The sequence below is a fragment of the Bison bison genome, unplaced genomic scaffold, assembly GCF_000754665.1.
Source record: "Bison bison bison isolate TAMUID 2011002044 unplaced genomic scaffold, Bison_UMD1.0 scf7180017864524, whole genome shotgun sequence".
Taxonomy (NCBI): Eukaryota; Metazoa; Chordata; class Mammalia; order Artiodactyla; family Bovidae; genus Bison; species Bison bison.
In genome coordinates this window covers 1087819-1114828 of record NW_011495075.1, presented here as the reverse complement: position 1 = coordinate 1114828, position 27010 = coordinate 1087819, and the positions used below count along the sequence as shown (strand labels likewise).

The window sequence follows — 27010 nt, the reverse complement described above, 5'->3', positions numbered from 1 at the left end:
CCCTCCTCCTGTCTGGTTGTGGCTTCTCCTTTGTTTTTGGACGTGGGGTATATTTTTTTGATGGGTTCCTGCATTGTCCTGTCCATGGTTATTCAGCAGCTAGTTGGGATTTTGGTGTTGTCTCAGGAGGAGATGAGTGCACGTCCTTCCACTCTGCCATCTTGAACCAATCTTCACTGTTGCTTCTTTTTTTTAAAAAATGTTGCTCTCTTCTTTTTTAAAGGTTATACTCTGTTTCTAGTTGCTATAAAATATTTGCTTTATTTAAGGGAACTCTTTATTAACTTGTGTTGAAATTGCTATGATGAAAAGTGCTGGTTGGCAACTAGGTGCCAACTAGAGTTAGGCTGAAAGGGTGGGGCTCTTAAAGTTCTGAGGTCATATGCTCCTTGAGAGTTGAGGTTGCATTGACTTTTTACTAGAGGAAAATTACATTTCAGCCGTCAGAACTCAATGTGATGTAATGCTTGTTACTTTTGCTTTATAGTAAGCAGCACTTACATTTGTAATTTCTATTCTCACCATAGTCCTGAAGGTAGCTATTTTTCATACTTTTCTGCAGGGAGAAGTTGAGATTGGCCAAGTGGTGGTAAAGAATGAAATGCAGACTCTAGTCTTCTGACTTTCACTATATTGCTCTTTTTCTGTCCTATAGTAATGCTGACGTTCTGAGGAACAAGTGTCTTTATCTGTTACTATTATGCTTGGTTAAGTAAAAGGAGAAAGTATTGAAAGAAAGTAGGTTGGGGTAGTGAGATAAGAACTTGAAAATGCAAAATTTTTAAAGGAAAGCCAGATATACTCCCAGGACCTTTGGTTACAGACCCATTTGAGACCCTGGTGAAAGCTATGAACCTGCCCAGAAAAAGCCACATACACTTAATTTTATTTACAATTTAAGTGCCTCATATTTAAGATATAAAAGTGTTCCATAGTCTAAAAAGAAAATTCTCAAAGTGTTTTTACTAGTGGCTCACTAAGGCCAGGCAATCTTAAACATACTTGAACAAATTGGTGGCTAATTAAAGTGCTTGGGGCCAGGTCTGCCCTGAGGGGAATAAGAAGCAAAGGAGAAGCAGCACCAGCGTGTATTTACTTTGAGAAGACTCTGAATGAAGCCTTTGTCACAAAACTTTCCTGCTAGACACCTATCAGCGTCACCTGAGGGGCTCGTCAGTAAGAAGTCCGTTCTCACGGTTCATGGTGATTGTGCTGTGCTGCGTACTGTCTGTTGCGTTTGTGCCGATGTCTTAAGGCTGTCTTACCAACTATTTGATGGATGAGAAAGTGTCTTTAATTGTATTTCATATATATGTTACTGAAATCTTCATTAAGGCTGATTAATCTTACCACCTCAGCTCAACAGAAAGCTTTTCTAACTTGCCTTAAAATTCTAAGATAAATTCTTTATTCGGATCCTTAAAATTTGCACTGAGGTTCTGTGGTAGTGTTGATAACATAAAAACTCTAAGAATCTGCTTTGGAACACTGAGTTTTAGCTCTGCTGGCATTGAATTCAAATCCCGTGAGTCCATTTCTTGAGTGATGAGTGGGTTTGATAGAATATATGCAATTAGAAAGAAGCTTTGGTTCTTAATTCGTGTTATTCTTTGTGAACTAATAAAATGTGCTTTTGAATCGGAGAACTAACTTGTAACCTCTGTAGAGTATACTTACCCATTTTGTTGATTGTTAGGTTTCAAATGATGTCAGTCTCTAGAAACATTAAAACAGCTTCTAGTATATTAAGTATGTGGGTGTTAATAGTGGATCATCTACGAAGTGAATTTTCATGGTGTTTTTGAAAAATCTTTAACGTTCTATGGAAGTTATTTTCATACTGTTCATCATTTCAGGCATTTTTCTGAATTAAATGTGCTGTAAGTTACTGTTGCTAGGTTAGTGCTGGGACTAAGGAAAGTGTTTACGTGGTGTTTCTCAGGCCTCTCTCAGAATTTGGAAGCTTCAGTGTCCTACTTAACTGCCTTCCCGAGGAATATATTTTTTAATGCTCAGGAAAATAATTGAGCCTTTAAATAATATAACTGTACTTTTATATCATAACATTTTAAAGTTTTTAAAGAAAATTAAAATGAATTTTGGCAGGGAATTGATATGGGACTCCTTGCAATCTATACCTAGTTCATGTAGAAATTGCTTTTCTAATGTTTAAAAAAAAGCATGATTTTATGAATCATTTTATTGGTAGAGGGCAAGGTTTTGGTTAGATTACATGATATCCCTTTTAGATACTTCACTGTCAAACCAAAAATTATCACCATGTTTCTAAATGGAAATTTTCATTGTTTGACATTTGAACATTAGATTCCTGTTTGAAAATTTTCACTTCTTAGAAGCTTTATTAGGGTGTCTTTCGTTCTCTGATGGCTGTTATTTTTAATTTTTTTTTAAATTTGGGATTAGTTAATTCACAATGTTGTATCTCTGATGGCTTTTTTCCACACGTAAAGGTCATGGCTCAGTGAGGCCAGACTTTGCCAAGGATAATATGACAGTGAGCATTGCACAGAATATGCAGTTCTTTTATTGGAGTAGAGCTTTGCCCCTGACAGTGGAAGACTCAAAACTGAATGACATTTATCCCATTTATCTCATTTTTTGTAACCAGAGGAGGAGACAAAAGTTTGCAGTGATCTGAATTTAGTGAAGGAATCATCTACTGAAATAGTTTTGGTTTTAAACATGTTATACGCACTGTGTGAACTTCCTGAGGACAAACACATATTGTTTTCCCTTTGATGTGTGATTTTTAGGATTCATTTTACTCAAAAAATGTTGCAGGCTAAAACCAAGTATAAATTAAATAAGCTACATACATACAAAGACACTGCATACCTTAATTTAGAAAACTTTAATATGTAGACTTACAATGAAGTTAACTTCTGTATCATTGTGTTTTGGAAATAGGCATATTTGATTCATTGGAGGGTATCATACATTACCCATAAATCTTAATCTATAAAAATTGCAGGTCATTTGGGCATTATGTTAATCATTACTTAACATATTTGACACATTATCTTTGATATATTTTTGGTCTAACCTTCAACTCATATCAATTCAATTCAGAAAGCGTACAGCTTTTATGAAGTAGTAGAGAGCAAAGCTCTGAGCAATATCCAGTCTTCCATTATACTGCTGCAGAATATTAAGAAGCATTGTAATTTTCTTCTGCTACATTGTATTCATATAATTAAACACAATGCTTTCCTTATCTTTAGTTATCAAGGTAAACAAAAATCATTTTAATCTTTTTGACCCAGGATGAAATAGGTAGTATTTTTGTAAGTCTGCAATATAGTATATTTAACTAGCATTTAAACATTAGCTGTGGTGTTTGTTGAAGAGGCTGTAAGATAGCATTAGACACTTAAGACCTGATCTGTAATTGACCTGTTAAACAGGGCTCATTTTTACCTTTCTTCTTCCTATTCTTTTTGGGATTGTAGTAAATAGCTTTGTACCAATGTGTAATCTGCTATTTCCTTTTTTTAAAAATTTTAATATTTAATCTACTTTTTAACATAATGTTTAATCAGGCATTGCTGGTGAGCATTTTCACTTAAGTGTTTCTATCACAAAAGCAAAGTCTTGTTTTAATTTTAAACTAAAAGCAGTCGATAGTGATAAATTCCAACAATATAAATTTGAAATTACAATAACCTCTTTCTCCCTGTCTTTTATGATAGTCTTTAAAATTTACAAATGTTAAGACAAATATTTGCGAGTTTTAGTTTTTTACTCCTTCACTGTTGGCTGTCTTTCCGTGTTTAGAGTATCTAGATACTCATTACAGCTGCAGAGTATCTTATTGTTATTTACAGTAACCAGCATTTGTATTAATTTGTTCTCTTAATCTAAAATTATTATTACTAATAGGTATTACATGATGTAATATATTTCAGATTGTATTTAAAATGGGTAATGAAGCAAAAGAAAAAGCGCCTGTCATCCTACCAAAGACAAACCACTGTTAACCTTTTTGCTCTTCCCATGTTCTATTTTTCTATACATAGCCTGTTTTTCTTTCTTCCAAAAAACATATGTAAGGGGAAATTTCAGTGTCAATAAACAGAGCTATGTGTGTGTGTGTGACCCTATGGACTGTAGCCCACCAGGCTCCTCTGTCCATGGGATTTCCCAGGCAAGAGTACTGGAGTGGGTAGCCGTTTCCTTCTCCAGGGTTCTTTCTGACTCAGGGATTGTACCTGGGTGCAGATTCTTTGCCGTCTGAGCTACCAGGAAAGCCACTATTAGAGCTCTACAACAGTATAATTTTTGTCTTAAAATTATGTTGAAATACTAAAATAGTACATAATATAAAGGAAGCCATCGTTAGGGTGCAGTTTGGTAACATTAAGTACATTGACAGTGTTCCATAACGGTCACCACTGTCCATCTCCAGAACCTTTTCATTGTTCCAGACTGATTCTGTGCCTGTTGGTTAACTCAGGGTGCTTCTTAACACCTTGTAACTATTCTCGTACTGTGAACAGTTTTTTCCACTTGGAAACAGTTTCATATGCACGCTCCTTCTTGTCAGTTTTCTTCTAATAGTTCTTCCAAGAACCCGGATCAATAGGTTTGTTAAGGATGATTCTTAAAGTTGGTTTTAGATGTCAGTCCTCCTTCCCCCAGAGGAAGAATTTATCCTCAATTTTAAAATAAAGGTTAATGTTACTAGGTTACAGATATTAAAATACAGTTTGTATATAATTTGACATTAATATAGCTCTTTGGCAACCCACTCCAGTACTCGTGCCTGAAAAATTCCGTGGACTGAGGAGCCTGGTAGGCTACAGTCCGTGGGGTCGCGAAGGGTTGGACACGAGTGAACGACTTCACTTCACAGCCGTTTTGTAAAGTGAGAGATCCTCATGGAAGAGAGGAGTGAGAGCCCCTTTTGCTTGGGTTGGTGATCTTTCAGTGGCATCTTTCGATCCTGGTTGGAAGGGTGTGAAGAGGGGTGTGTGCAGGCTGTGTCATTTATTTGGAGAAGGGTAATCGTACATATTTTGCTGTTCTGGTGGAAAACGGTTAAGAAACTACTACTCTGTATTTTGCTTGACTTATTAGAAATAACATGTACTGTACTTAACCAGAGATTTAACTTTAAAACAGTTTTTCTAAGTGTGAGAATTATGAAGTTTTCTAATGAGAGCCTTTGCTTCTCTTCTAGGATTGGCAGCCACCATTTGCCTGTGATGTTGACAAACTTCATTTTACCCCGCGTATCCAGAGGCTGAATGAACTGGAGGTAATGTCTTAACCACTATTCTGGTTGCCTGTATTCTAGTATTCTAGAGGGGGTCTTCTGAACTAGGCTTTGTTGCAAATCCAGTGGCTTCAAGGAAACTAAAGTATAGCTAGTAATTGTTAATGATAGTAAAACAAATGGCGATAAGCTTTTGAAGCAAACCGAATTTCATTTAAAAACACTGATTTTTGTCAATAATTGTCAGCCTATTAATAAATGCATTTCAGTTCAGTTCAGTTCAGTCGCTCAGTCATGTCCGACTCTTTGCGACCCCATGAATCGCAGCACGCCAGGCCTCCCTGTCCATCACAGACTCCCGGAGTTCACTCAGACTCACGTCCATCGAGTCAGTGATGCCATCCAGCCATCTCATGCTCTGTTGTCTCCCCTTCTCCTCCTGCCCCTAATCCTTCCCAGCATCAGAGTCTTTTCCAATGAGTCGGCTCTTCGCATGAGGTGGCCAAAGTACTGGAGTTTCAGCTTTAGCATCATTCCTTCCAAAGAAATCCCAGGGCTGATCTCCTTCAGAATGGACTGGTTGGATCTCCTTGCAGTCCAAGGGACTCTCAAGAGCCTTCTCCAACACCACAGTTCAAAGGCATCAATTCTTTGGTGCTCAACCTTCTTCACAGTCCAACTCTCACATCCATACATGAGGATGGGAAAAACCATAAATGCATTTAAATCCTTGTAAATCTAGATGACAACCAGTAGAATTTAGATTTTGAAAGGCATTTGCTTTCAGAACTGTTTCATGGAGAAGATCCTCCAGCTCTTATGTTCTTCCATTCTTCTGCATGTCTTCACTTAGATTTAATAACACACTTTATTTCCCCAAGGAGGAATGAATAGCCTGGGATTCTCTAGAGAAGGGGAGTGTTTCTTCTTTAGTCCTGGGTGACTTGAGCCCTAGAGTGCTGGGCGAATAAGACTTGAGCGCGTCTCACATAAAGGCACATTGTTCATATAAATGTTTTGCTAATCTAATTTTCATACTGAACCATGTTTTATTTTTCTATACCAAACCAAACATTCTTAAATGAAAAATATGTCCACTGGAACTCTGCGGGCATTGGCAGTAGTAGCATCTAGAGTATATATTTTCAGGTATTTCACTGTGTTTTCACATTAAGCTTGAAAGATAGGAAGATGGGTATTAACTTTGACATGGTTGGGAATATCTGAATATTGATGTCAATTTTGGTCTTATGCAAGATAAAACTCGTAGAACTGTGAATTTCACAATGAGGGGAAAGAAAAATGAGATAATTAAAAAAAAAACGACTTGTAGGCTACAGTTAGTGATCTGTTAAAGGAATAACATTTAAGAGAGTTTGTTTTTTGTTAAGCTGTCAGGACTGTTAGAATTGATGCAGAACTGCTGTTGTAAATGTGCTTTTAGATTTGCATTTGAGCAAATAAGACAATTTGTACTTGGAGAAAATAGAACTTTAAAATACTGAAATTGTAAAAAGACCAAAGGGGCATATAGAAGCTTACCTATGATACTCCTTTAAATGAAGAACTTTTCAGATGGCCTGTTTATGTTACGCAAGGACTTCCTGAGTGTGTAACTGCTACTAACCTGGTACATGGTAGGGACTGAATTAAATTTTTGATTGTTTATGTGTAATTCTTTAATCAGTTTTATTTTGTATATTTTGGGACAGTTTCTCTCTTGAATTCATAAGTGCTGTTACACTTAAATATTCTAAGAATGAAAGTATCACATGCACAGGAAAGGAGCTTTATCATAAGCTGGGTAAGAGTAAAGCTCAGTTCTTTGTCATTTAGGCTCAAACACGTGTAAAATTAAATTTCCTGGACCAGATTGCAAAGTACTGGGAATTACAGGGAAGTACTCTGAAAATTCCACACGTGGAGAGGAAGATCTTGGACTTGTTTCAGCTTAATAAGGTAAAAAAGCCTAATGACCATCTTTCTCATTGAATAGTTTTTCTGACAGCATGAATTTGATCTTCATTGCCTTAAAATAAGAAACTTACTGCTGCTTGAAATACGTAAGATGAAATTCATCATTCAGTTTTATGATTAATTGGTCTCTGCTTTTCAGGTTTGAAAGCCTTATCTTGTGAAGCATATTGCTACCACCTGGTTTTGGTCATACTTAAACTTCACAATGGTCCTCTTCGATATTCCTGTTTCTCTTATTACAGATAAGACAACAGTGGCTTTCAGTGTCCAAAGTGACCAGTTTGAAAAGGCTTGAGTTATAATTCTCTACCTTAAAGTTCATTTCAGTCCAAAGCCTGCGTTATTTCCACCTGACATGCTGCTGTTCTTCCTACTCATCAGTTTATGGAGATTTTAAAGGGTCACTGGGTTTGACCAATTGCTCGAACTCTGTCTTTATCAGAGATTTCATTGCTAATTTAGTTCTTCCTCATGGAAAATCTTGACTGCTTTGGGGAACTGAGAAGTAGCTTTTGGAGGAGTACAAAAAGTTAATGGACTACGCTGTCTAAAGCAGTGTTTTCAATTTCTAGTTTAAAATTAATAGTGTATATATATGTATGCAATTTTTTACTTTGAAAATGCATTTTTTAAAAAAGATCACAGTCAAGAACATTTTATTTTTGGTGCCATACCTAGGCCTTAGAACTGATTTCCCTATAAATGTTTCTAATTTCTTTTGCTATTTTATTTAACAGTTAGTTGCAGAGGAAGGTGGATTTGCAGTTGTTTGCAAGGATAGAAAATGGACCAAAATTGCCACCAAGATGGGCTTTGCTCCTGGCAAAGCTGTGGGCTCTCATATCAGAGGACACTACGAGCGGATTCTGAACCCCTACAACTTATTTCTGTCTGGAGACAGCTTGAGGGTGAGTGGGGCTAGCCTTAACCTGTTTTATTTCACTGCTTATTGGTACATGGTCTTTGGGAGGAATGAAAAGGCCTTGATTATGTATGGAGTTCTTCCTTAAAAGACTCAATTTTTCCGCTGATGTTTTTGTTCTGTTTCGAGAGTGAACATACTAAAAAGGTTGTTTTTGGAATGAATAAGGTTATGGAGGAAATAGTCTTTTGAAAACACTGAAACCTGTATTAAGCTTACTATATATGTTCCTTTCCTACAATGAGCAGTTGGTTATTACCTACTTGTTACAACTCATGCTTTTGCATTCACTTACAATTTAAAGTATATTCCTGGTCTTCCCTGGTGGTCCACCAGTAAAGACTCTACCTGCCAATGCAGGGGACATGGGTTTGACCCCTGGTCCAGGAAGGTCCCACATGCTGTGGGGCAGCTAAGCCCGTGTGCCGCAGCTACTGAGCCCACGTGCCCAGAGTCCCTGCCCGGCAGCAGCAGATGCCACCACAGTGAGAAGACCGCACCGCAGCCGGAGAGGAGCCACACTCGCCACCGCTGGAAAAGGCCTGTGTGCAGCAACGGAGACCCAGCACAGCCAAAATAAATGATAAAGAATAAGTTAAAAAAGTATGAGGCTTTTAAAAAATGTAGTTCTGGCTGTCACATGAAAGTATAGCACGTGGAATATCTTGCTTGTGTGCTCTCTTGCCAGCTGAGATCTCCCAGATTTTCCAATAGAATGTTGATTTGGTAAAGAGTTAGGGAACTTGGTAAGTCTTCCCAGGTGGTGCTAGTGGTAAAGAACCCGCCTGCCAATGGAGGAGACCTAAGAGATGCAGGTTTGACCCCTGGGTCAGAAAGATCCCCTGGAGGAGGGCATGGCAACCTGCTCCAGTATTCTTGCCTGGAGAATCCCATGGACAGAGGAACCTCCTGGGCTACATACAGTCCATGGGGTCGCAGAGAGTTGGACACGACTGAAGAGACTTAGCATTCACGCAGGGGACTTAGCAGTGCTGGACAGCTAATGGGTCCCTTTTCTGATAGATAGTTCCTATGTAACCATGTTTGTTTCCTTACAAAGATGGTGTTTGCCAAATTATTCAGATGAAAACTTCCTTCTGATTAAAAGCAAAACAGTATTATAAAAACTTCCCACTTTATTTTAGGCCCTGGTAGGAGGAAGAATATCATAATTACCCTTTGAGATATTGTGCACTAGAGCAGGGGCCCCTGTGGTTTTAGAAACTGCTTTGTAGAGAAGTAGGAAGGTATCACTGTTGCAGAGGGTGAAATCAGAACTGTGTCCTGATACAAATATACCATCAGTGATGCTTGCATCCTATAGATTTTCATAGCATTTTTTTCTTTCTCTCGATTCCAGGAAGGTGTTCTTTTTAGCCTTGAAGAATGTGACTATTCTAATATTCAGAAAGTTGTTTAAAGATACATGGATTGTGTGAGTGCTTAGTGAACCCATGGATGAAATAGTTTAGAATACTGTGTGTGGAACCTTTATGCCTTTGTTTTATAATCAGATCTACATATTTTTGCCACAATAGATTTTTTCCTTTTAACCTTCTTGGTGCAGAAGTTAGATGAATACAGAGAAAGAGTCTCTCTGCTTTATGGGTTGCGACATTTTAGAAATAGCTCAATCTATGGACTTTGAGGCCCGTAGTTTCATAGTTGAAAAGTATGTAAGCATTTATACAATACTAGTCTGAAAGGAGTGGATATTTAAAGAACCCTTTACACATATTGCATCTACAACACAGATAAATATTTGTTGAGGGGTTTACTGATATGTTCATTGTGGAAAAAGTCTAAAAGGGAAATAGGATGAAAATAAATCCCACCTAATCCTCTCCTCTGTTTCCTTTTGAGGCTGTCTTTATACACATACGTACAAATGGAGGTATATTCTTTATGTACAGAATTGATCTTACTTTTTTCCTGCTTAACATGTCAGTGTATATTTTTGAAGATACAGGTTTTTAATGAATCTGTGGCATTCCCTTTTTTATACCCCGAGCTCTTTTTTTAAAAAGTTACTTATTTCTGATTGTGCTGGGTTTTCTTTGCCATGTGTGGGGCTGCCCTCCGGTCCCCGTGTGTGGGGCTGCCCTCCGGTCCCCGTGTGGCCTTCTTGGAGTGCTGTCTTGTTGAGTGTGAGCTCGGTGCAGGCTCGTTAGTTGCAGCCTTTGGGCTTAGCTGCCCCGTGTCCCATCTTCCTGCACTGGGGATCAAGCTTCTGTCCATTGCGTTGACAGGGAGATTTTTAACCACTGGTCACCAGGGAAGTCCCAATACAGACCTTGATTTGATTTCTCATGTTGCATTCTTTGTGTGTAAATTTTGTGCCCATTTCTGAGTTTTAAAAATAATCCTTAGAGGAAAGGAGAATCAAAATGTGTATATTTTTAATGGAAAACAACAAGAGGCCACTGTGCATCATTAGAGTGACCGGATCCAGAACACGACGGCCCCCGGTTCTGCTGGAGTATGGAGCAGCAGGAGCTTCTTTCCATTGTTCGTGGGGACACAGAACGGCGCCGGCGCCATAGAGGATAGCGCACGAGTGACCAGAGAACGGAACATGCTGTTTGTCACAGCATGTTTGACACAGCCTGGCAGTCACATGCCTTGGTATTTACCCAAAGAGTTGCGGCTTTATTGCCAAAAATTGGAAGCAACCAAGATATCCTTTAGTAGGCGAATGGATAAACAAATTGTGAAGCACCCAGACAGTGGAGTATTGCTGCTGCTGCTAAGTCGCTTCAGTCATGTCCGACTCTGTGCGACCCCATAGATGGCAGCCCACAAGGCTCCCCCGTCCCTGGGATTCTCCAGGCAAGAACACTGGAGTGGGTTGCCATTTCCTTCTCCAATGCATGAAAGTGAAAAGTGAAAGTCAAGTCGCTCAGTCGTATTCGACTCTTAGCGACCCCATGCACTGCAGCCTAACAGGCTTCTCCGTCCATAGGATTTTCCAGGCAAAAGTACTGGAGTGGGGTGCCATTGCCTTCTCCGCAATGGAGTATTACTCAGCCCTAAAACAATGAGCTGTCAAGCCATGAGAAGACAAGAAGGAAGCTTACGTGCATTTCTTTACATGAAAGAAGCTAATGGAAGGACTGGATATACTGTATGATTCTGACTCAGTGGCATTCTAGAAAAGACAAGACCATGGAGACAGTGAAAAAAGATCAGTGATTGCAAGGGGTTGGGGGCAGCGGAGGTAAGCGGAGTAGGCAGAGCCCAGCAGACTGTGAGGGCAGCGAAAGCACTCCGAGTGATACGCCACCTTTGTCCAAACCCAGAGCAGGTACGTCACCAAGAGGGAGCCCTGCAGTGTGAATTGTGGACTTTGGGTGATGTGTCAGTATAGATTGATCCGGCGAAGCCAGTGTTCTAACACTCTGGTGAGGATGTTGATAATGGGAGAGGCTGTGCATGTGTTGGGGGCAAGGGTTGTATGGTTAATCTAGGCACCTTCCTCTCAACTAGGCTGTAAACCTAAAAATTCTCTTGAAAGATAAACCCTTAGTAAGGGCTGGGGGAGACGAGTGCTCTGTGAAGGAACTGTTGAACTCGAGCCTGAAGTAAGTTTCGGGAAACTTTAGAGAGTGAGCGGTGATGAGCTAGCACGGGCCAGAGCTTCAGCCTTGTGTCGCGCGTGTTCTAAATGTCTTACGGGATTGCTTTGCCTCTGGAGGATGATGTCCTTACAGTGTGATGATACCAATTACCTCTAAGTCCCAGTTTTGCAAACCTTTGTTTGAGAGTTGACATGTGATAGCATTAAATATAAAACAAACACATCAGATGTGTTTTGAATTGACTGAGCAACTAACACTTTCACTTGAAACAAATTAATCTCTTCATATACATTCTTAAAAGTTTCTGAGTTTGATTTTATCTTGATTCTTCAAAGCCCTTATACAACCAAGCAGACCATGTATTATGGGACTATTCACACTAGTGGAGACTAAACCACACATATAGTATTCTGATTTCTGACCATCCACTTAATAAAAATGTCTATGAATCAGCCCAGTTCATATGTCCACAATCATACATACTTTTAGGTTTCAATAGAAAGTTTATATAATACATGAAAGTGACTAATTTAGGTGGTGGACAGGTTTTATTCCCATCTACATGTTTTCACTGAACATACTCTTAATTAATTACACAATGCCGGTGATATTCTCTTGTAACTGAATTGATGTTTCTAGATCAGATCTCTTAGAATAAGAATATTTAATGTTTATAGGTTGTGCCGCCAGTGGTAGATTTGTTACTTGTTTAGAGTATCCAGCAATCTGTAATAGTATTTGTTAATAGTACATAATATTCTGTGTTAGAAATAGACTGTGTTAGATGGTTGCTCTGTGGTGTCTCTGTATTTCTGTTCCCCCTTTCTCTTGATTCTTTTTGCAGATGTCATGAGGAAGGAGCCAGTCATGTTAGTGAGGCTGTGGTTGTAATGGTACTCGCAGAGCAGAAGCTGTAGAAGGTTATCACTTCAGTGTATCTTACTCTGAGTGTGGATGACATAACAGCCTTCAGTGCTTACGTTGTGGAAACTGCTCTTAAAAATGCTACCTGTGATGTTTGTAGGTCCTCTTACAAAGGAGTAGTATTTTCTTGAAATTCATATTAGATTCAGTGGGAATATTTTGTTGTCACTGTTTTGTCGCATTGGCATTAAATCACCCTTTTACAGTGGGCTTAGAATCAAACCAAAAAGAAAAATCAGAGCAAAAAGACACTGTTGTATGACCAGAACCAAAGTTACTGCTGTGGGCTGCCTGTGAACCTTTGCCTTGTGAGTGAGACTTGGTAGGGATATCTTGAAGAAAAGGAAAGCCTTAATATGGGAGAACAGTCAGGTGATCTATTTTCTCAATTCAAATGATAACTTTTTGATAACAGAAGGTGGCTAGTTATGTTTGAACCTACAGGGTAGCATAACATAATTTAGAAAACTTCCTGAATTCCACATTTCATTGCTGTAAACTTTTTTTTTTTTTTAATGAGATATTCCAAGTATGGAAAGCTATTTTGGGAACATATAGGGGCCTTTCTAGCAATTTGGACCTTCAGTTAATTGACAAGTTGTAAGCAGGGATAATTGCCACTGGCTCATGGGCGCCTGCTGTGGCCTGGTGTAACCTGAGGAGATGACGTCAGCAATTACATGAGTTGAAGCAGCACTGTTCACCTCCTGGAAAAAAGTTGAAGGTGTTATAACTGTATCTGTGTGTATATGGTTGGTAACTGCAGACTTGTCTTTGCGTTTATGTAGATTGTAAAAATTGCACACCTGTATTTCCATCAGTAATTGTAAAATATACCCTGCAAAAATCCACTGAAGTTCTCTTAAGATTAAAACGGGAGAAATTCATCAGCACAGTTGTGTTTTATTTCCAGTGTCTGCAGAAGCCAAACCTGAGCACAGACACAAAGGACAAGGAGTACAAACCCCATGGTATTCCCCAGAGGCAGTCTGTGCAGCCCGCGGAAACCTGCCCCCCAGCCCGACGAGCAAAACGCATGAGAGCGGAGGTGAGAGCCTCGTGAGCTTGGTCAGGCCTGGAGCCCAGTGCTGGTGTCTCTCTGACCCTGAACTCTCTCATGCATGTGCTCTTCATAGGTTGAACTTTGCTGACCTCATAGAGGCATGCTGTGCGTACTCTAGCTTTTTCACTTGGAGGAATTGCACTGTTAGAGGGGCGAGGAATTGAGGAACTCTTTCTAGGTTTATGCTGCCTGGACAGTCTGCTGCTGAATGGTTAACAGTCAGAGACTTGGGAAGAATAGGCATTCATTGTGACCCTGATGATGTTGGGCAGAGTTTATTGGGGGTTAAGGCTAGTAGGTGTGAAGTTGAAGATTTTTCACTGAGAATAACTTTTTTTTTTTTTTTAACAAAGCGTTTAGGAAGCAGGTAGTGACAGTTGTTTCAGGCAGACTTCCTGAAGAGGAGTATGTCTGTGGCAAACGTTCGTGCTGCAACAGCAGGGGGCAGGGAATTGAACACACAGGTGAAATAAAGAGGAGCAGGAGGGAAGATCAGGAGTGAACGGCTAACAAAAACAGCTTGCTTTCAGATACTCCTGCTCTGAGAGGTTTCTCCTGGAAAGGGAGCAAAGTGTTTTCCCAGTTACCTTTTTCCCACACAAAGGTGGGAAAGCTTGGGGTTCTTCCCTGGCTTGATGGACATGTATGAAGAATCAGCGATTAACATATTACGAACAATTTAGAACTGGGAAGCCTCTTGGCATTAGTTGGGTTTCTGAATCAGTAGTTGGGTTATTTAGTAATTATTGGTGAGGATGAAAAAAATCAGCCATTTTGGTTTCTGAAAAAATGGGTAAATAAGAGAACTATTTTTACTTAGGTGGGTTGGAGATAGGAAAAAGATGGGTGACTGCATTTTTCTGAAGTGAGAGTGCCTCGGAATAGGAATATATGGCTATTTGAAGCCCACAGGCAGGCTTCAGGTGTATTCGTCTTAAAGGGAGTTCTTGTTTGAGTACATCTTGATCTTGAAATGTGTGAGACAGCCTAGTGCTATGAATGTCCAGGTCTGCCTTGATGATACATCATGGTGATGGAAGCAGTGGACATCCTAATTCTGTGTGGATGAACGCGGGGCACAGCTTCACAACCTCACTTGTGTCTCAGAGCAGACAGGGCGTTGCTTATCAACCAGTGTGAGCATGTTAGTGAATACTAGGGACTGTGATCGGCTTGCATGCTCTTACTGATGAGGGAGCCCATGACTCAGTGCTGTTAGGGGAGCAGTTATAGTGATAGTTCACTACAGGAATTAATAGAAAATTGCTGTGGAAGCTGAATTTTCCTTGAATGCAGCCAAACTTTGGAAGAGCCAGCAAAGCTTACAGGCGGATGAAATTATGATATTTCTGTATCTGTTTAGGATTTGGCTTAATGATGACTGAACAGAGTGTAAGTTGTGAGCAGAAGAGAACTGAGGAGCTTCTAGGAGGAAATATACGCGGTTCCCAGTAGGGATAGTAATGCTTCCCATCAGTCATTCCTGATCCCTTGCCTTTTCCCTATTTTTTTTTTGACCTGTTAAAAGGGGAGAAGACTGGTAACTTACAAGTTTCCTCATTCATTCCTTAAGTAATTATAATAATAAAGATGGGGTCTCTCCTTTAAGGGGAAAGGGAGCTATGTTTTGAATGTCCTATTAATAGAGGTAATTTGTAAGATTATGGGGATTTTGTGATTCCAATTGGATTTTAGGATATTTCTTTCTTTTTAAAGAACATACTCATGTATATGACAAATTTTTTTAAGGCCATGAATATTAAAATAGAACCTGAAGAGACAACAGAAGCCAGAACTCATAACCTGAGACGTCGAATGGGATGTCCAGCTCCAAAGTGTGAGAATGGTAAGAAAGTTCATCCACGAATAGGAAGGAAGAGCAGATAAGTGAAAACAGTCGTTCATCTGTTAGTTAAAATAGTGGAGCCGCTTTACATACTAGTCACTGGGTTACATACTGGTCATCGGGCTGCACCCTGAGAAATACAGTCTTATTGTGTTTGTTCACATATGAAGTGACCAGAAGGTGAGACTGTCTCAGCCGTCTCTAGTTGCTCCTTTGAACTTTGGTTTGGTAACATTAATTGTAAAGAAGTGATCTGTGAGAAGCACTGGTGCCTTTGACTGAATATCTGACAGGCTTGCTTTCAGGCATGCTTTCTTAGTCTGAGTTTTAATTGACAGCTGCCTGCCTGGCCATTGCTTGATGTCAGTCACAGAAAGGTAGGTTTGGTGCTCTCTTGAGAGAAGTTCTGTATAGGGAGGCACTTAGTAATGAAGACATTATTAAAGTTGACTTTTCTTAGTGGTTGGTGTGTTAGTGTAAAGGCAGCACAAGGTAATAGAAAATAGATGGGATTTTAAAAACGTAGATCTGAGTCTGATTCTGGCTCAACCACTAACTGGTTGTATGACCTTAGAGATGTTTCTTGTCTTCTGTCAATGCCAGTTTTCTTGTCTTTGAAACAGATTTGATGCAAAGCATTATGTGATAGCTACAATAATGCTTTAGTACAATACCTGACACAGGATAGCCCATTAGTTAATAGCTAGTGTTTTTAAAAAGTCTGCATCTTTGAAACGAGAAAGTTAGGTTAGTACTCTTAGATCATGGAAGGATAATCTGTAATGTGGAGGAAGGCTCTGGTGGTGAACTGTCAGTCTCATAGTCAAGAACAAGAGGAATTTCCTTTCATCTGTATATGTTATGTCTTAGTCTTAAGAAGACCATATCTTCGCCTCCCACATTAAAAGCGTACAGACTTGAGCAACATCTCCAGAAGTGCTCATATCTTAGAATCTGAGTGATGGGAGAGTTTGCACTTCATCATAAAGTGATGAGCACAGAGCCCTTGAGCGTGGTCACTCAGGGTGCCCCTGCTGCTGCGGTGAGAGCTGCAGGACACCCATTCAGTGTGTGCTTCGGGAGGAGGTGGTGAGGAGGGAGAAAGCTGAAGAAGGCAGAGCAGAGAAAGTGCTAACCTGGACTGCCTCTTACAGACAAAGACGTGAAAAGCAGCGTCAAGCAAGAACCTGTTGAAAAGAAAGAGTGTGTTACAGAAAGTGAGAAGGAAAAACCCAAGAGTCGAGCTAAAAAAACTACCAATGCTGTGAGTTGACATGTTTAAACTCTTCTATGGCCCAGTTTATAAATATTTAATGCCTTACCTAGGACTGCTGGTTCAGTGTCTAACAGTGAAGAGACCTGCAGAGGTGGTTTGTACTGTCAGCTCATAAACAGGGAACACGGATGCATCATGAAGATGGTAGTCACTTCTGGGGACAAGGACAGCCATATTTCTGGAGGCCGTGCCATTTAGCACTGAATAATGGTGAGCTCCCATCTATGCAGTCGTTGCTAAGTGACTCACCCGCCTCCAGGTAAGCTGCAGGTGGATCAGAAAATCACGATGGTGTTCTCCAGCAAGGAAGGAAAGGGGAAGGAGTGTGGGGCCCCGGGCAGCCAGGGCCTGGCAGGGCTGTTCACTCAAGGGGACAGAAAAAGCCAGGCTTCTACCTCAGCCCCCTTGTGAGCGCCTGGGAGCAGCAGCTTAACAACAGTACTTTTGATCTTGGAATTTGACGTTACTCAGTTAAATGTTCTCTTCATAAATACCTGTCCCTGCCCTACCACGAAAACACAGCCATCAGAAAAGTGGTTTTGTGAGCCAGTCCAGGTTTCTGTTGGCTACAACGAAGACGTCTGCTCGGGCTGCCATAATGAAGTATCACAGACCGAGTGGCTTCAGCAACAGAAATCGATTTTCCCACAGTTCTGGAGGCTGCAAGTCTGAGATCAAGGTGTCTGCAGGCTTGGTTTACTCCAGAGGCCTCTGTCCTTGGCTTGTAGATGGTCCTCGCATGGCTGTCCTCTGTGTGTGTCTGTGTGCGAGTCTCCCCTTATTATCAGGACACCAGTCACATTGGATTAAGGCCCATCCATAGGGCCTTTTGAGGCTTCCCTGCTGGCTCAGAGGTAAATAATCCACCTGCAATGCTAGCGACTTGGGTTTGATCCCTAGGTTGGGAAGATCCCTTGGAGAAGGAAATAGCAACGTGCTCCAGTGTTCTTACTTGAGAAATCCCATGAACAGAGGAGCCTGGCAGGCATGGGATTGCAAAAGAGTCGCACACGACTGAGCAACTAAACAAAAACAAATATGACCTTTTTAACGACCTCTTTAAGACTCTGTCTCCAAATGCAGTTGCATTCTGAGGTGCTGGAAGTTAAGACTCAACATATGTGAATTTGGGAGAAATGGTATTCAGCTTCTAGCAGGCGATGACTAAGTAGTTTTGTCCTTATGTATTTGGGAGAGCTTCTTAACTATCACTCTAATTAGGATGTAAAGTGGTAATTTGATATGCTTAATTAAAACAGTTTCCTTTTAACATGCTAAAATTAAACTTTTCCTTTGTAAGTTCTGTTTTTGGTTAGATGAATAATTTATTGCCTAACATGTTATTCTTCTAGAAGACTTATCTTTCTGTAAGCTACTACAAGCTGGATATTTAACAAGTAACTTTAATTAAAACACATAATTGAGAAATCTTGAAGATTACTCTGTACAGTTGGGAATGCATGGGTATTGTGAAGTATCTCTTACAGAAGGTGAAGCATTTTTATTTAAAATGTTCCTTACAGAGGATGAAACATTTTCATTTGCAGCAGATTGAAGAGACTAGATTATGCTGCAGATTCATCACATTCTTAGAATTTCTCAAGAGTCAATACTGCGGCTCACGCCTGTGTTTGTGCCTGTTTTCATGCTGCAGGTTGACCTGTACGTCTGCCTCTTGTGTGGCAGTGGCAGCGACGAGGACCGGCTTCTCCTGTGCGATGGGTGTGATGACAGCTACCACACCTTCTGCCTGATCCCGCCGCTCCATGACGTTCCCAAGGGAGACTGGAGGTGTCCTAAGTGTTTGGCTCAGGTCAGAAGTGATAGCAGAGGCGGCCATAAAGCGTTTCCTTCAAATGTGTTTTCTTTGCCTTTGGGTTTTAGATTTGGCAGTTGATAATAATGAGGCTCATGATAAAAACTGGGGTGTGGGCCTGAATAGAAAGGAGGTCTTGGAAGTGACTGCACAGCTATGCAGTCAGCTAAGAGGCAGAGAAATGGTTTAATAACTATGCTTTTAAAACTTCTCATTTAAAAAAAGCATTGTATGCTCTTTGCAAAAATTCTTAGGAACTGAACAACCTAAAATATAGATGATTTCACAATAGATAAGCACTGTTAATATTTTCCAGACAAGTGGAATTACACTGCACAAGTAATTTTAATAAAACATGTAATTATGATTTTTCATATATACATATATGTGAACTATAAGTAAATATGAATATACATAAATATTTTTCCTCTCTCTTTGTTTTTTGACAGGAATGCAGTAAGCCACAAGAAGCATTCGGCTTTGAGCAGGCGGCCAGGGACTATACTCTCCGTACTTTCGGTGAAATGGCAGATGCATTCAAATCTGATTACTTCAACATGCCAGTCCATGTATGTACATGCGTGCTGCTCTGATTTAGGGTTTTAATAACTTTGAGGGAAGGTGTATTTGAGGATATTTGAGTTGGTTCTTAACTCTGGTAGTCATTTCATGCACAATAAAACCTTTAATTTATTGGAGAAGGCAATGGCACCCACTCCAGTACTCTCGCCTGGAAAATCCCATGGACGGAGGAGCCTGGTGGGCTGCAGTCCATGGGGTCTCAAAGAGTCGGACACGACTGAGCGACTTCACTTTCACTTTTCACTTTGATGCATTGGAGAAGGAAATGGCAACCCACTCCAGTGTTCTTGCCTGGAGAGTCCCAGGGACGGGGGAGCCTGGTGGGCTGCCGTCTGTGGGATCGCACAGAGTCGGACACGACTGAAGTGACTTAGCAGCAGTATTAAAATTCCACAATACTTTTAAAATGCACTCTTAAGATTTCATTTGATTTCTCTAAAGATAGGCTTTTCGAGACAAATCATACAGCAGCAGTAACAGAATACTGATTAAAGGAAAACACCGGCAGTCCTTTCAATTCAACAAACACAGTTTGAAGAAAACACCGCATTTACTGACTAACCCCTGCGTGCCAGTCAATGTGCTGTGCCCGGGGCCTGCTCACTTTTTCTGACGTTGTCATAAAGTAGCACTGTGAGCTTTACAATTCTAAATTCTCCTTTATTCACTTAGAAGCATAAGCATGCTTCATTCAGTATTTATTATTCCAGCAAATGAGTACACCAAAATGAAACGGTTCCTACCATAATTCTGGAGACTTAAGCTGTGTTGTTTTTTTCTCTTACTAGTAATAAAGTGGTATAGCAGACATTGTGTGCATCTCTTTAGTTGGATTATTTTCTTAATATTAACCCATTTTCTCCCCATCTGATACATCTAGCTGTATCATTTATGGGATCCCAGCAATGTATGTGTGAACCTGCTTCTCCTAACATCACTAATGTTAACTGTTACTTAAAATAGCCCCTCATTTAACAGGCTTATAAAAATAAATTCAGGTTATATTCCCTTTAAATTTTCAGTTCTTTTGAGCCCTCCTGTATTACATATCATTTCTCCATAGGTTTGCTAAAACAGTTCTGGTGCCTCTTCTATCCGTGGTTGGCTTTTTATTTCACTGAAATGATGAGGACTTTGAGAGACTGCCTCTGACCTCATATCAGATGAACAGCAGACCCTAAGCATTCTTTTACATTCCTGGCGGCTCTTTACATGTGAGCTTGCAGCTGCAGAATCACGGCAGCCTATCTTTACCTTGTGGCTGCCCACATTACTCTCTGCCAGGTCAGGTGCAGAGAGTGAGAACGTGGATTCAGGTGATGCGATCAGACACATCTCAAAAGATAAAGCATCATTCAAACACAGCCAACCGACCGTTGTTACCAAACAGTAGTCAGCCAGGTTGTGTTTTGGATTTCTCAAAACAGAAAAACACCTCTGATTCTTAAATCTCAGCATTTTGCTTTCCTTGACTCCTTTTACAGTGGTGGCCAGGTTGTTGATAGAGGAGCGTGAATTCTTAGTTCATACTCTATGGTTATAAAAGTGTTTTTAAGAAGATATTGTTCACATCTGAGCTGCAGAGGGGCCAGTTGTGGCACATCTGGGACATGGGCATGTGTGCCAAGTCTTGTCCAACTCTTGCAACCTCATGGACTGTAGCCCGCCCAGGCTCCTCTGTCCATGGGATTCTCCAGGCAAGAGTACTAGAGTGGGTTGCCATTTCCAGGGGATGTTCCCGACCCAGGGATTGAACCTGTGTCTCCTGCGTCGGCAGGCACATTCTTTACCAATGACCCACCTGGGGAGCCCTTTGGGGTGTTAGGGACTGTTTTTCCTCAGTCTACTACTCTGTGATACTTAGGTTGCTCACGGCCATGAGCAGCTGCGGAAAGCCACTTTCTTCTGTTCCTCACTGTTTTGTTTATAGATGGTTCCCACGGAACTGGTAGAGAAGGAATTTTGGCGACTAGTGAGCACTATTGAAGAGGATGTCACCGTGGAATATGGAGCCGACATTGCCTCGAAGGAGTTCGGCAGTGGCTTCCCTGTCCGAGATGGGAAAGTCAAGCTCTCACCTGAGGAGGAGGTAAGCCGAGCTGTGAGTGCTGAGACTTGGAGGAGGAGACAGATGCCCTTAAAGCTGGTTGGTTTCAATTAATGAAGAAAGAACCCACTGAAAAATAAGAATCCTAGATGATACAGGAGAATCACTTACCTCCCTTTGCCTTCAGATTCTGTAATTTTGGTTTCTCCTTCTGAAGAAAACCTGAGGCATTGGGATCAGACGTGTGTGTGTGTGTGTACCCACTTACATAAGGCACAAAGCTGGGCAGAAGTAACCTATGGGCATCCAGGAAGTAAGCACAATGGCCTGCTCCTCTCTTCCCCCCAAATAGCCCCGCTACCCCCGTTCTCTTAATTTTGAGGACTATTTACAGCCAGCTTTTTGAAACCAGCGGAGTTCCAAATTGTTAGCATGTTAGAGCTAAATCTTTATACTTTTTTAATCTCCTTATTTTTAGGAGTATCTTGATAGTGGCTGGAATCTGAACAACATGCCAGTGATGGAGCAGTCTGTTCTTGCTCACATCACTGCCGACATATGCGGCATGAAGCTTCCTTGGCTGTACGTGGGAATGTGCTTTTCGTCCTTCTGTTGGCACATTGAAGACCACTGGAGCTATTCAATTAACTACCTGCACTGGTGAGGAGTCCAGAGAACCTGTGAAAAGCATGCCAGCTGGGTTGGAATACTCATCCACCTCTTAACTGTGACACACCCTTTAACTGTGTCTGAAAAGTAATGAGTTTTTATTCCTTAAGATTTTTGTTAACTATTGTTGGAACAAGCAGCCTGACATGTTGAGACAAAACTCTTAAGAATCTATAGGAAGTCCATGAAGCCCTGAACTTGCACATGAGTTTTTGGTGGGAAGATAGGCAGCTTTTCTCTAACTGTCAGAGAAGTCTTTACTCACAAGAAGTCTAGAGAGCACCGTTCCCATTGGGTGGCAGTGGCAGCCTAGGCAGCCCCCTTGGGTGAGGGACAGGGGTCAGGGCCTGTGGTCGCTCTAGGTTCTCGGAGCCACCGGCTTCTGAGGGCTGGCCGAGGACTGACGTCTGTGCATGATGGAGTGGGCCACCTCCTCGCGTGCCTGTAGGGGGAGGCGGGGGGTGGGATATAACTCCTCACACAAGGACTTTGAGGATGTCCCACGAGAGAAGGAGTTGGCACATATGAGCAGAGCATCAGTCCTGCTCCCCAAGCAGTCACTTCCAGCTGTGAAGTGGCAGTATTTACCATACCTCATAGATCGTTACAGATTAATTGGTTGACAGTTTACTGTGCTTTGAAGAACAAGAGCCCTTTAGAAGTGCTGATTGCCTCCCTGGAGTTTGGTTTAACTCCTCCAACAGCGCAGACAAGGGAAGGGAAGACCTGGAATGCTGCTCTCTTGCTAGTTGCTGTCGGCAGTTGGGGTCATCATCTACCCTCTGGCTCACATGATACCTTATATTCTCAGGAGTGCTCGATCCCTATGTTTTCTGAAGGGTCAGGTAAAATGGGAGGAAAGGGGGCCTCAGGTGGAATTCCCGTGTTTAGACTTTATACTTGAAGAGGCAAAGTGCATCACTGTGTTCAGATCATATTTCTGGTGATACTTGGTGATATTTCTTCAGTGTGAACACTGCCTTAGAAAGCAAGATCTTAAAAATAGAAACTGGTGAACCATTTTGTTTGCATTGATATTTGCTGGTTGATTTTGTAAGAAGCTGCTGAAATATCCTGTGTTTTTTGAGATTGCTCTGCCTTTGCTGCTTTAGGGGTGAGCCAAAGACGTGGTACGGCGTTCCCGGGTACGCTGCTGAGCAGCTGGAGACCGTGATGAAGAAGCTGGCCCCAGAGCTCTTCATCTCCCAGCCCGACCTTCTCCACCAGCTTGTCACCATCATGAACCCCAACACCCTGATGACTCACGAAGTGCCTGTATGTTTGGGTCAATCCTCCTGCCACCCAGACTTAACTCCCACTTCTCTTTCTCCCTATTGCCCGAGACTTTATGCAGCTGATTTGGTTGTGTAGAAATAACTGTGTGGTGTAGTTTCATACAATATTGCATTAAGCCAGTGGGACTGGATCCTCAAAACACTGTGAAAAAAGCTGGTTTGTTACAGCTGATGACTTGTGGAGCACCCTCATTTTGCCATAGGAAGTGCGAGGCCGTCCCCTCCCTTCCTCTCCAGTGTTCAGTTCATAGTATATTCCTAGGCTGTGCACCATCACCATTCCTGCTTTCTAAACTATCACTTAGTTTGTAACTTGAGCTCTTCAAAGCAGCAAAACAAAAGCCTTAGAAAATGAGTGTTGTTCATATAAATTAGTTACTGTGTTACTAACCACTTAAGTATTCTTGGGCTTCCCTTGTGGCTCAGCTGGTAAAGAATCTGCCTGCAATATGGGAGACCTGGGTTCGATCCCTGGGTTGGGAGGATCCCCTGAAGAAGGGAAAGGCTACCCACTCCAGTATTCTGGCCTAGAGAACTCCATGGACTGTCCATGGGGTCACAAAGAGTCATACATGACTGAGCGACTTTCACTTTCACTGTGGAAATGGCTAGGTTCTGTTATAAATTAGATCTAAACTTGTGTGTCTGAATCTTTCATACACCATTCCTACTTTAGAAAATAGTTTATCACATATACACGACCTTGATTTTGAATGGTGAACTGATATGGTGACTTCCTGGTGGATCTTAAACACTCTCCCCACCACTCCTAATTAAGCTTATTTTAAGAGAGAATGTATTTCACGGTCTTGAGCTTGGATCTCAGGGTGCCCACTCTAGACTGAAAGGTGCTGGACGCTTTTTCCTCTGAGGCTTCTGTGCAAAGTGACACTGTTGTTTACTGACTTCCTCTCAGTGGAAACTTGGGAGACACTTTGGGAGGCCAGACTGAAATGTATAAAGTCGGAGAATCCACCTTAGTTAGCTCAAGCCAGTGTGAATGATACATTTACAGTGTTAAGTGGAATTCTTGATCTCATGATCTCGTTTTATGCTTTTGGGTTCACAAGCTAGTAAGTGGGGCAGATGGAGAGGACTTTTCCTTGAAGGATCATGAAATATTCATGGCCCAAAGCTTAGAAAATAAGGACCAGTAGCCATCAAAACATCACCATCACCTCATTGTTGGCATTTTCCATATTGATTTCCCCACCCCACATTGATGGACCTTTCTGATTTGTTTTGAAAAGAAAAAAAAAAAAGCAAAAGTTAGTCCACTCAGTCATGTCCAACTCTTCGTGACCCCACGGACTATAGCCCACCAGGCTCCTCTGTCCATGGAATTCTTCAGGCAAGAATACTGGAGTGGGTTGCCGTTTCCTTCTCCAGAGGATCTTCCCAACCCAGGGATCGAACCCAGGTCTCCCGCATTGCAGGCAAACTCTTTACTGTGAAGGAATTTTAAGCACTGGGATGAGCTGGTAGCTGGCTTTAGAAGAGACCTCCAGCCCAGTTCTTTAATAATCGAGTAAACCATATGGGGCTAGACTCTGGATCCAGAGAGGCAGATGAATGAAATTGTGCATTTTAGGGACTCACAATTTAAGAGAAAAGACAGATAATGTTTACACAGACAATGGAAGGGTGGTGTGGTTTGACAAGGGTGTCACCTCTGGAGAACTGGAAAGGGCTCATGAGGGCGTTTAGGCCCAGGTGTGGGGCTCTGAAGAAGTGTAGTGTACGTGGCACAGAGTTGGGGAGGGAGGAGGCAGTCCTGGTGACAGGATTGTGTGGTGGTTAGTGGTCTTCACACTGTGCCTGTTGGAGCCCTAAGAGCATGTTGCAGCATAGGGCTGGGCCTCAGCCAGAAACTGCTTGTCCTCATGGCCGGCCTGGCTGATGCTCAAGAACTTGCATTTCCAAACAAGTTCCCGGTTGATGTTGCTGCTATTGGTCTGGGAAGTACATTTTGGAGAACCACTGGTGGAGGCGTAGGTGTGCAGGCTCAGTCGTGTCCATCTCTGCAACCCCATGGATTGTAGCCCACCAGGCTCCTCTGTCTATGGGATTTCCTAGGCAGGAATACTGGAGTGGGTTGCCATTTCCTTCTCCAGGGGATCTTCCCAACCCAGGGATCAAAGGTGTGTCTCCTCCATTGGCAGGCAGGATTTTTTTTTACCACTGTGCCACCTGGGAAGCCCCTGATGTTGTTATTACATAATAATTGGTTCAGCATGATGATTTAGTACCTAGAACAGTTCGGGTGTTTTTTGGGTGAGAACAGTTGGAAAAGAGGAATTGGTGGGGGTTAAGTTTGAGGCCCAAATCAGGAAGAGTTCTATATGGAACGAGATCCTTGAAATAGAGTGGAATTTCTTTAATGGGTGGTAGGAGATCCTCTTTCGGTATGATACTATTTAGAAGGGTGTGTCCTGATCCTGGATATAGCCAGATTGTTGTGGTGTAAGCTGTTTTCTCTTGAGATACTTACACACCTGGAAGTCTGAGTAACCACTCCATCTTGTGGCAGAAACAAGTATCTCTAGGTAATACCCACCACACTTGTTTGCCTGCCCTTTCTGGAAAATCATCTGATTCTCTGTGCCCAGAGTGTCTTTCATGAGAAATGTCACTGAAAATCTCCAATTTTTGTCTCCTTAGGTTTACCGAACCAATCAGTGTGCTGGGGAGTTTGTGATCACGTTTCCAAGAGCCTACCACAGCGGTTTCAATCAAGGTTTCAATTTTGCTGAGGCCGTTAACTTCTGCACTGTTGATTGGGTGTGTGATTATGACCTAGTGAGCCTTTTGACATGTATTGTTTTTCCTGCAGAAGTGGGTTATACTTTCTAGTTGCTTAAACCAGTTGCTGCTGAGATGGCAGGTCCGCCAGTTGTATACCTTCCAGCAAGAGAAGGCGCTAGCCCGCAGTGTGAACCCAGGGCCTGGTGAAGAGTCTGTTGAGTTATGTTTTGCTTGAAGCTCATATCTCATTGCAAACTAACAACAAACATTTCCAGTCTGAAGACTGTACACTGACTTAAATTATCCAAACACAGTAATTTTTAATGATACTTGATTTTAGATGGTTGTAAATTGAATTTTTTTATATTAGTATTAATACTTTTCATTTACTTAAAAAGAGCTGTCTAGTTTTAAGTGAGTGTGGTGTTAAAGCTAATAAATTGTAACCTTGTTTCAGTGCTTTTTAATAAAAACAGTACTACTCACCTCTAATTATTTTCTGTACAGTAATAATAGTTTTTAGAGCATTTTTGCTCTCTGAAGTAGGTTAACCACACCAGTTTCACACAGTTGCTTCAGGAAATGTGAAGATTCATATTTCTGATTAAATTCTACATTGTTGTAGACAGTAATGTCTCAGTAATAGTTTGGGTTTTTAAACCCTGTTATAATTAAGGTCCCTAATAGCCAGATCTTTGAGGTGCAAAGATTTTAAAAGGTCCGAGGCTTCTTTGAGTCTAGTTGTAGGGTTGATGTATGATACGGGCGATAACCCGAGATGTGATATTTGTTTGTTTGGTAATAAAAGTCAGGGGTCTTTGGAAACAGGAAGGTGTCTCCTTCTGCACATCACGTGTCTTCCCTTCTTTTGGCGCAGCTGCCCTTAGGCCGGCAGTGTGTGGAGCATTACCGTCTGCTCCACCGCTACTGCGTGTTCTCCCACGACGAGATGATCTGCAAGATGGCTTCCAAGGCGGATGTCCTAGATGTTGTAGTGGCCTCAACTGTTCAGAAAGACATGGCCATCATGATTG

At 41.5% G+C, this 27010-nt stretch overlaps 1 protein-coding gene across 1 annotated transcript in view; it reads left to right on the top strand.

Annotated features, from left to right (window-relative positions):
• Positions 1-1200: 1200 nt before the first annotated feature.
• Positions 1201-27010, top strand: part of KDM5B (lysine (K)-specific demethylase 5B) — a 46140-nt gene continuing 20330 nt past the window's right edge. Inside the window, exons 1-14 of the mRNA XM_010831123.1 lie at positions 1201-1221; positions 5201-5278; positions 7073-7195; positions 7951-8121; positions 13551-13685; positions 15450-15546; positions 16701-16810; positions 18477-18635; positions 19088-19207; positions 21151-21309; positions 21746-21927; positions 23049-23211; positions 25893-26012; positions 26854-27009. Coding sequence (XP_010829425.1) covers positions 1201-1221; positions 5201-5278; positions 7073-7195; positions 7951-8121; positions 13551-13685; positions 15450-15546; positions 16701-16810; positions 18477-18635; positions 19088-19207; positions 21151-21309; positions 21746-21927; positions 23049-23211; positions 25893-26012; positions 26854-27009 — 1794 coding nt within the window. The remainder of the gene's footprint in view (positions 1222-5200; positions 5279-7072; positions 7196-7950; positions 8122-13550; positions 13686-15449; positions 15547-16700; positions 16811-18476; positions 18636-19087; positions 19208-21150; positions 21310-21745; positions 21928-23048; positions 23212-25892; positions 26013-26853; position 27010) is intronic.